Source organism: Volvox carteri, assembly GCF_000143455.1.
Source record: "Volvox carteri f. nagariensis unplaced genomic scaffold VOLCAscaffold_159, whole genome shotgun sequence".
In the NCBI taxonomy this organism is placed as follows: Eukaryota; Viridiplantae; Chlorophyta; class Chlorophyceae; order Chlamydomonadales; family Volvocaceae; genus Volvox; species Volvox carteri.
Window position 1 is genome coordinate 49,295 of NW_003307702.1, and position 8,409 is coordinate 57,703.

General features: G+C 61.9%; 2 protein-coding genes across 2 annotated transcripts in view; one reads left to right on the forward strand and one right to left on the reverse strand.

The window, feature by feature from the left end:
• Positions 1-2,912, forward strand: part of VOLCADRAFT_100802 (uncharacterized protein) — a gene marked incomplete at both ends in the record, with an annotated part of 6,517 nt that extends 3,605 nt beyond the window's left edge. The window contains 6 exons of the mRNA XM_002959313.1: positions 41-145; positions 317-929; positions 1,208-1,704; positions 1,865-2,340; positions 2,491-2,823; positions 2,867-2,912. Coding sequence (XP_002959359.1) covers positions 41-145; positions 317-929; positions 1,208-1,704; positions 1,865-2,340; positions 2,491-2,823; positions 2,867-2,912 — 2,070 coding nt within the window. The remainder of the gene's footprint in view (positions 1-40; positions 146-316; positions 930-1,207; positions 1,705-1,864; positions 2,341-2,490; positions 2,824-2,866) is intronic.
• A 679-nt stretch (positions 2,913-3,591) lies between these two features.
• Positions 3,592-8,409, reverse strand: part of VOLCADRAFT_100803 (uncharacterized protein) — a gene marked incomplete at both ends in the record, with an annotated part of 8,225 nt that continues 3,407 nt past the window's right edge. The window contains 8 exons of the mRNA XM_002959317.1: positions 3,592-4,090; positions 4,912-5,095; positions 5,262-5,511; positions 5,808-6,013; positions 6,414-6,555; positions 7,864-7,953; positions 8,077-8,166; positions 8,290-8,379. Coding sequence (XP_002959363.1) covers positions 3,592-4,090; positions 4,912-5,095; positions 5,262-5,511; positions 5,808-6,013; positions 6,414-6,555; positions 7,864-7,953; positions 8,077-8,166; positions 8,290-8,379 — 1,551 coding nt within the window. The remainder of the gene's footprint in view (positions 4,091-4,911; positions 5,096-5,261; positions 5,512-5,807; positions 6,014-6,413; positions 6,556-7,863; positions 7,954-8,076; positions 8,167-8,289; positions 8,380-8,409) is intronic.

The following is an 8,409-nucleotide window of genomic DNA, read 5'->3' on the forward strand; positions in this document are numbered from 1 at the left end:
TTCGTCCACGCCAAGATCCGGCTCCGTCGGCAATGCACAGGTCAGCTACAGCTCCGCCGGCGGTGCCGCTACTGGCGGCACCGCCGCCGTCGCAGAGGGCATCGCGGGGTTTACAGCACACGCGGACGATAACACGATACGGCAGGTGGGGGCTGGGAGGGAGGTGGTCGATTGCTGCGGGGTGTGTGGGGGGCCAGTAGGTGGGGCTGGGGGGTGGGGGTAGTCGGGGGGAGGGGGAGGGGGAGGGGATGATGGTTTGTCACCGGCGCTGAGAGCGGCGCTGCGACAGGCCAAGCTTCGATCACGCTGCTCGCAGTCCGTTTCGCAATTCGATTCTCAGTCGCAGCTACAGCTTCCACAACAGCAGGAACGGACCCGCGGGTCGTTTCTGCTACAGCCCAACACGCTCGTGTCTTCCTCTGTAGCGTCGTCCGCCGCAACCTCGGCTGTAGTCGTCACCATTGGCACCAATGTGCCGTCATCTGGAGTGAATTACGGGCTACAGTCGCAACAGCCGCCGCCGCCGCCGCCGCCGCCGTCGCGGGCCAGCCTGGCGGCGGCGCTGGCGCACACAGGCGACGGCTCGCTCAGCGCCACATCCTGGCTACAGCCACCACCGCCGGTGAAGCCGCCGCCACCGTCGCGAAACAGCGTTCCGCAGCAGCAGCGGCCGGAGCAGCAGCAGATGTTGACTCAACAGCTATCCGAGTCGTACGGATCTGAATCTGCCGTATCCACGTTGCAAAACATGTACGGCGGATCTACAGGGCTGAGGCCGCAGCTGCAAGCCGGGACGTGGGGTCAGGAAAGGTCGATGTCGACGCCGACGCCGACGCCGACGCCGACGCCGACGCAGCAGCAGCAGCAGCAGAGGCAGGCGGAGGTGGCGGCGGCGTTCGCGGCGTACCTGTCGGGAGGTACTGGCGGCGGTGGGGGCGGCGGAGAGCGGCTACCGGGTGCTGCTACAGCTGGCAGCCGCCTGGCCCCCGCGCGCGCGACGGTGATTCCTGTGCAACCACAGTAGCGAAGTGGCTCGCCGCAGCCGCCGCCGTCGCCGTCGCCGCAGCTGCCGTCGCCGTCGCCGCCGCCGCCGCCGCAGCAGCAGCCACCGCCATCACAGGTCGAACCCGCTGCCCCAGGAGGGGGAGGAGGGCGGCCTGGCGTATCCGGCAGTCGTACGACACCGCTGCTGTTGCCGTCGCTGGAGAAGTCGCCAAGTCGCCGAAAAGGCTCACAGCTGGCGGCGACGGCACGTCCTCACTGTACGGCGGCACCCGTGTAGTCACTGCGGCGGCGCCTTCCGCCGCTGATCGCGCTACTGGGGCGCTACAGGGTGGTGGCGGCAGCCGTCTCAATGGCTGCGTGATGGAAAGGATGGTATCGGAGCGGGATGCCGTGATGTCCGGGAAGCCGAGCCAGAGAGGGTGTCTCCTGGACTTCGACCCCGCCTCCGCCAGGATCTGGGCACGGAGGCCGCAGCGGCAGCGGAGGCGCGAGGCGGCGGAGGCGAAGGCTCGGAGAAGGGCATTACCCTTGGCGGCGGCGACGGAGGCGACGGAGATGATGAAGGCGACTGAGGCAGTGGCGGCGCCGAAGAGGAAGTGGAGCCGAGTGCTGAAGCTCCCGCCGGCGGCGGGGCCGCCGCCGCCGCCGCCGCCGCCGCCACTGCCTCAGCCGCCGCCACGGCTCCCACAACACCCGCCAGTGCGTTCCGCAGCGGCAACCAGTCAGGCAGGTCGTTGGGCGACGCTGGCAAAGGTAACAAGTTCCGGGAGAAGTACGGCACCATGGCGGCAGCCATGGGGCTTCGTACGGCACCTGATCGCAGCAGCCGCCCCGCGCAGACGGCACCAGCGACCCTTAGGGCGCAGATGCGCGCGGCGGCAGTGCTGGCGGCAGCGGCTGCGGCAACTCCGGCGCTCGCGTGCTGTCAACCGTCATCGCGGGAAGCGCGGGTCGCATCAGCGGCAACGGCATTGCGTCGCCGTACGTCCTACGTGGATCAATGTCAGCCCGGTTGCCGTCACCCATGCGGCCCAGAGGGGATTTCGGTAGTTACGGCAGCGGCGGCGGCGGCGGCGGCTTGGCCAGCGGCGGCAGCTTCAGCGAGGGGGCTTTCGCCAGCGGCATGATCGTCCTTGGCGGCAGTGGCGACTCGGCGGAGGGGTCCAAGCTGCCGCCAGTGTCGGAAATCCCTATGCCGTACTCGATGTTGGGAACGTACGGCTCCGGCGTTGGCAGTATGCGAGGCCGGCTGGTATGCCCTGTCGTGGAGGAAGACGGAGAGGGAGAGGGAGAGGAGGCAGGCGACGCGCCGCCACCACCGCCGCCGCCGCTGGCGTCTCAGCAGCAGCGGCATCAGACGACACCGCAACAGACGCGATCCGGCAGCGGCGGCGGCGGCGGCGGCGGCAGCGGAGCCGCCGCCAATGTCACGGTTCCCCAATTTGCGTCGCGTGTGTCGTCCGTTGTCTCGACTCTCTCCTGGAGTTCCACGCCAGGTGACCCAGGGGTCAGTGAGCCAGGAAATGCCGAAGCGGCTGTGGCGGCGGCGGCGGCGGCGGCAGTAGCGCACATGGCCGTTGAGCTCCGATCGGGTATGAAAGGGCTGCGGGGCTCACCAAGCCATACGGCTTCTACCGCCGCTGCCTATGGGCCAAGGACGCCGGCGGCGGAGCAGCGGCAGCCGCCACCGCCGTCGCCGCCGCCGCCGCCGCCACGCTCTGCTTCTCCATTCCGCGGGTCGCCGTCACGCGACGACTTCATGTCGCCTTTCCGTGCCGTCGGCCGCAGCCAAGTCAGATCGCCGCCGCCGCCAGCTCGGTGAGTACGAGCTCCACTCCCGAGCGCCGCGCTGATCGCGCAGTGAGCCCGACGCCGTTGTTGATGTCTATGGTAGGGCAAAAGTTTAGAATGGCAGGGGTTCTATACTAATTCTAATTAGAATTCCAATTAGAGTTTAGGAATAAACTTAGAACAAGGGGGTCAACTTTTCGCTGGGAGTTCTGATTTAAATTATTTTTGGACCCTTGGGACGGCTGGGTATGCTTTATTTGGATATTTCCGGGGTTTTTGTACACTGGAGGTCTGGCACTCTGGAGGACCCAACCCCGGCATCCCCCCTTCAATTCGGCCAGAAAACGTCTGTGATACTCATCATCAAAAGTCAACAAAACCCTGCACACTCTCGCGTTCCCGAACCCTACAACCGGTTTACGTAGCCCTTGCGCCCTTGCGAAAAGGTCTGAAGAGTCAATTCTGAAGAGTCAATTCAAACCTGAAGTCAAACAGTCAACTGCCTCGGAGCGTTGGCACCTCTGAACGCTTCGTAGTAAGCCATCCAGGCATCCAGTGTCTGCTTGCCATACTGGGATGTATGAGGGCGCTTGTGGGCGTTGGAATAGGAGGTTTGGAAGGTCCTGGGCCCGAATCTGCCATCTTTCACCTCAAACATTTGCGGTCGGAAAAGACAACTTTTGGCACGCTCTAATGGGTGTACGGCATTAGAATATTATAAACCCTTCTAAGCAGGCCTTTCTAAATTATAGCTTAGAATTCTAATTAGAATTAGAATATATTATTTTTAAGTTTCTAAAGGGCGCCCAACCCTATTGATGTCGTCGGGCCGCCCGGGTCCTCGCCACCACCGCACCCCGGCGGTAGCTCCCCGTAGCCAGCTGCCGTACCACCAGTCGGCCACTCCACAGCTACAGCCGGGGCCGCCAAGCCAGCCGCCGACACCCCAGGGCCGCGCAACTCAGGCCCAGCAGGCTCATGTTCAGGCACAGCCACAGATACTGCCACAGCTACAGCCGTCGCCGCCGCCGTCGCCGTCCCGCAAAGCGCCTCCGTCCTCCGCAGAAGCACTACAGCCGGTGCCAGTAGCGGCGGCAGCAGCAGGAGGCCAGACGGCGGCTGCAGCAGTAGCAGGGAGGCGGCGGCGCTGCCGTCGCCTTTCCCCAGGGGCCCGCCAGCGGGTGGTGGCATGGTAGGCAGCAGCGGCGGCGGCGCAGGCGGCGCAGGCGGCGGCGGCGGCGGCGGCGCAAGCGGCGGCGGTGGGGACGGCAGTAGCAACCGGAATTCCTTATGCCTGGGGCCGGGAGCGGAAGGAGGCGGCCAACGAGGTTAGTGTTTTGAGGTGTCGTACTCTAGTGCTCACGGATTGGACGAGCTTAGTAACTTGTAGATTATCGTGACAGGGCAACAGCATCAGTTTGGACATTTCCCTAAACATCCAACCCACCCTGACATCAATCAATGCGATGGACAGCGCCAAGAAGTCTTAGGGTCGTCATAAGGTCGTCAGATGAAGAAGTCTTGTCGTGTCGAAGCCTAATGTTGTGGCGCGGTGTTGTGCGGTGTTGTGCATTCCTTTGCTCGTCTTCCCCCCCTCCCTCTCCCCCTCACCCCCAGCTCCTTTCAGCATGTGGTCGGGTGCGGCCGTCTCCACCCTCTCCGCCTTCTCACAAACCGTGAGGTCGCTTCCAAGCTGCCATCCAAGTCCTCACGGCGCCGCCAGGGCCCAACACCCGCCTGCCTTGTCGGGCGGCGGCGGCGGCGGGAGCGGCGGCGGCGGCGGCGGCGGATCTCACAGGCAGTTGCTGACGTCAATGTCGTCGATCTCGTCCACTACTACCGCCGCCCCACCTGCCGCCGCCGTCGCCACGCAGTCGCCGCCACCGCCGCCGCCAACTCCCGTACAGCTAGCACCGCCGACAGACGCTGCGGCGGAAGGCGTTACAGCGAGCGGCGATGTACGGGACGGATGCGGCGTCAATCGGGTGCCGCAGCGGCCCTCAGACATCGCGGAGCCGCCGCCGCCGCCGCCGCCGCCACCATCGGGCCTGGCGCCGGTAGGTGCGGCGGTAATGGCGGCGGCAGCCAGACCAACGAACCAGCTGCCGTACGCACCGGTCGCGACGCAGGTTGAAGCTCCACCCCGGGGGCTTGTCGAAGGCCTTGCGCACCCAGCAAACGTAAGCGGCTTTGGCGGCGACAGTATCACATCGCGACGAACGACAGACGGTGTCACAGCCGGATGCTGATGCCGTACCGCAGATTCCCAGCACCGGCAGCGGGTACGATGTCTGCGCCCCTGTTTATGTGCCGTACGGTCGAGAGATGGGGCTCAGGGGAGGTGGTGCAAGAAGCGCCATTGTCGTCGGCGGCAGTAGCGGTGTCAGTGCAGGCGGCAGCGACGGCGGCGGTGGCGTTGGCAGTGGCACTCTGGGTAATAGGACGCTGTCGTGGGCCTTACGCACAGCGCCAGCGGGGTGGGATTCCGGGTTTTCCCATACGGGATCGTTTCCCGATGGCGGCACCCGCCGCTGCCGCCGCCGGCATCGAGGGTGGCGCCGAAACCATGGAAGTAAACAGCGGCGCTCCCGTCGGCCGTACGGCAGATAGGCGCATGGGACGAGCTGCTGCGGCGGCGGCTGCTGGCGCGGAGGCTGCGTTACCCAGACCCGAGTTCACGTTCGGCGAACCTAGGTCCTTGTGTTCCCGGAGGCGCTCGTCCATGGCCGTTGTGGTAAGAGCCGTTAGGGGTAACGGCCACGTGATAGTAATGGCAGTTAGAATCGTTGATTACGACATGGAAGTTCATCTTGCACAGCCTTAGTGAAATTCATTCTCCTTCAGGACGTTTCTTTCCTCACTCTTAACCCTAAAACCTATAAAGCCACAAGTCCCTAAAACCCTAAAATCCTAACATTCACACAGCAGGTTGCTGCCGGGGCTGGGTCAGACACCGACAACACAACAGCAACGGCGCCACCAGCCGTACATTTGCAGTACGATAACTTCACCGGCGTGTGAACACCCATATCCGCCGCTGACATCAATCGTTCGGCGGCGCTGCCGTACATCTCCACCACCTCAACCGGGGACCCGGAATCGCCATTTCGCGCCACAATGGTCGCCGTGAGTACGACATCGTCGCCGATCCCGTCGCTGATCCCGTCGCCGTCGGCAGCGACAGCGGCGACGGTGGCGTCGTCAGAGTCCCCCCGACCTGGGAGACCGTCAGCATGGCCGTGGGCTTTCCAGGGGGATCGCGAGGGCGACGGGGGAGCAAAGGAATGCCGCCAACACGGCACGGCAACACCGCATCCCCCGCCGCTGCTGACAACTCCCGCCGCCGCTGCCGCCCTTTCCAGGGCGGCGGAGCGTTTACCCCCGTCGGCTCCGTCAGGCCCGCAGCGATCCGTACACTCACCATCTGTTGAGACAGCCTCGAGGACGACATTATGCCGTACAAGTAGTGGCGGCCTCTTCGTCGGTCTGCGTGGTGACGACCTCATAGCGCATTACGCTACCGTTAGGTTGCCAGTGGGAAGCAGCATACTTGAAGAGTTCGCTATGCGTCTAGACGCCCGGTGGGAGTGCCCGGGTACCCTAGGTAATCCATGCACCTTCCAAAGTGGAAGTACCGGTGTCAAGGCGTGTCGCTATCTGAACTGGATAGGGGCGGCCCCACTTAGGGGCGCGCGGCATAAGTGGCTGGCCCAGGCTGAAATCGCCCAACGTTTGCATCCAGCTGCGTTTCTGGTTAGGCTGTTGGGAATTAGAGGTAAACAGTGCGCGCCTGCAGGCTTCGCGACTGCGGGGCGGTTGAAGACGAAATGCATGTTTTTGTGGAATGCCCGGCGTACAATAGCACACGGGCAAAGTACGAACGTGACCTCGCGTTTCAAGCGCATGATTATGACCGAGGCCCCACCCCTGGCGCACTAGCCAGGTTCCGCTCGGAAGTCTGGGAGGCCCGGCATGTTGCTTTAAGGCGCTTCATGCTCAATCGACGAGGGAGGACGATGATGATCCACCATGTAACCACACTAAAACGATTTACTAATGATGAGAATGGAGGCATCGGACTGGCACTCTTTACATCGAAACCTCATAGTCAAACCCTTAGAAACGGAGAAAGGCGAAGGAGGGAGCGATGTCAGCATCAGGAGCAGATACCGGAGGGTCGTACCAGAACTCGACAGGACCAGTTACCCCAGCAGAGCGTCGCTTCCCTAGCGCAGCAGCAACATCGAACAGCATGGTACGTATGAAAACCACCTGATGTTGAATGCGGTGCGATGCTCAAGATGCAGTTCAAGTGCAGTGCAACAGATACTCTCACTAGCACGAGCAGGAGGCGGATGAATGAAAACGTAATGTTCGGCACAGCTGGTAGGCAGAAAGCTGTGCAGAGTAAAACTAAATTTGGGGCACATAGCTGATCAGAGAGAAGGGAAACGGATCCCAAGTGAAGCGCGGACCAGTCAAACACTGAAGCTGCTCGAATCCGGAAGTGCAAAGTGTGCGAGTCGAAGGGATGAGTGCAGAAATTCGTCCTTGTGTTACAAGATTGACGAGGCTCGGCAATTAGAGCAGCAAAGACAGCAGCATCCTGATGCATGAGTTGCACTAATGACAATGTCTGCATAAGCCAAGCAAACTTGCCACTTGCCGAGGCGCTGCTCACACACACACAAACGAAAGTCCTCCCTACCCGCGATATGACCCATTGTGCAAATGCTCTGCAGGAAGTCCCCGCCTCCTCAATCAAGTCATGAACCTATCCGACCAATAAGCGGGTATCGTTCAAATGGCCAACAGCCATGTGAAACACAAAACCCAAATACATGGCAAAAGCAAACAGTTGGCAAGCCTGCCATAATGAAGCCTCCTCTTGTGCCACTGACCAACATCTGACAAACACAGCTTGGCTATTGGCGCGGGCTCCACAATGCGGACTGGAGACCCTGCATAAGAACAGATAAAACGGTTAAATATGCCAATTCCAACGACTAACGGTTGGATTTGAGCGCGAACGGCAGTTTACCCCCCAAGCTTGCGGCCCAGACTTACCGTGCACGATACCGTGCTAAGGCGCCTCACGTACGTCGCAGCCTCGTTAGAGCTGAGGCCGCGCACTCGTGCAACTTTCAAACAGAAAGCCTGCGGAAGTGGAGACCCTGCATAAGAACAGATAAAACGGTTAAATATGCCAATTCCAACGACTAACGGTTGGATTTGAGCGCGAACGGCAGTTTACCCCCCAAGCTTGCGGCCCAGACTTACCGTGCACGATACCGTGCTAAGGCGCCTCACGTACGTCGCAGCCCCGTTAGAGCTGAGGCCGCGCACTCGTGCAACTTTCAAACAGAAAGCCTGCGGAAGTGGAGACCCTGCATAAGAACAGATAAAACGGTTAAATATGCCAATTCCAACGACTAACGGTTGGATTTGAGCGCGAACGGCAGTTTACCCCCCAAGCTTGCGGCCCAGACTTACCGTGCACGATACCGTGCTAAGGCGCCTCACGTACGTCGCAGCCTCGTTAGAGCTGAGGCCGCGCACTCGTGCAACTTTCAAACAGAAAGCCTGCGGAAGTGGAGACCCTGCATAAGAACA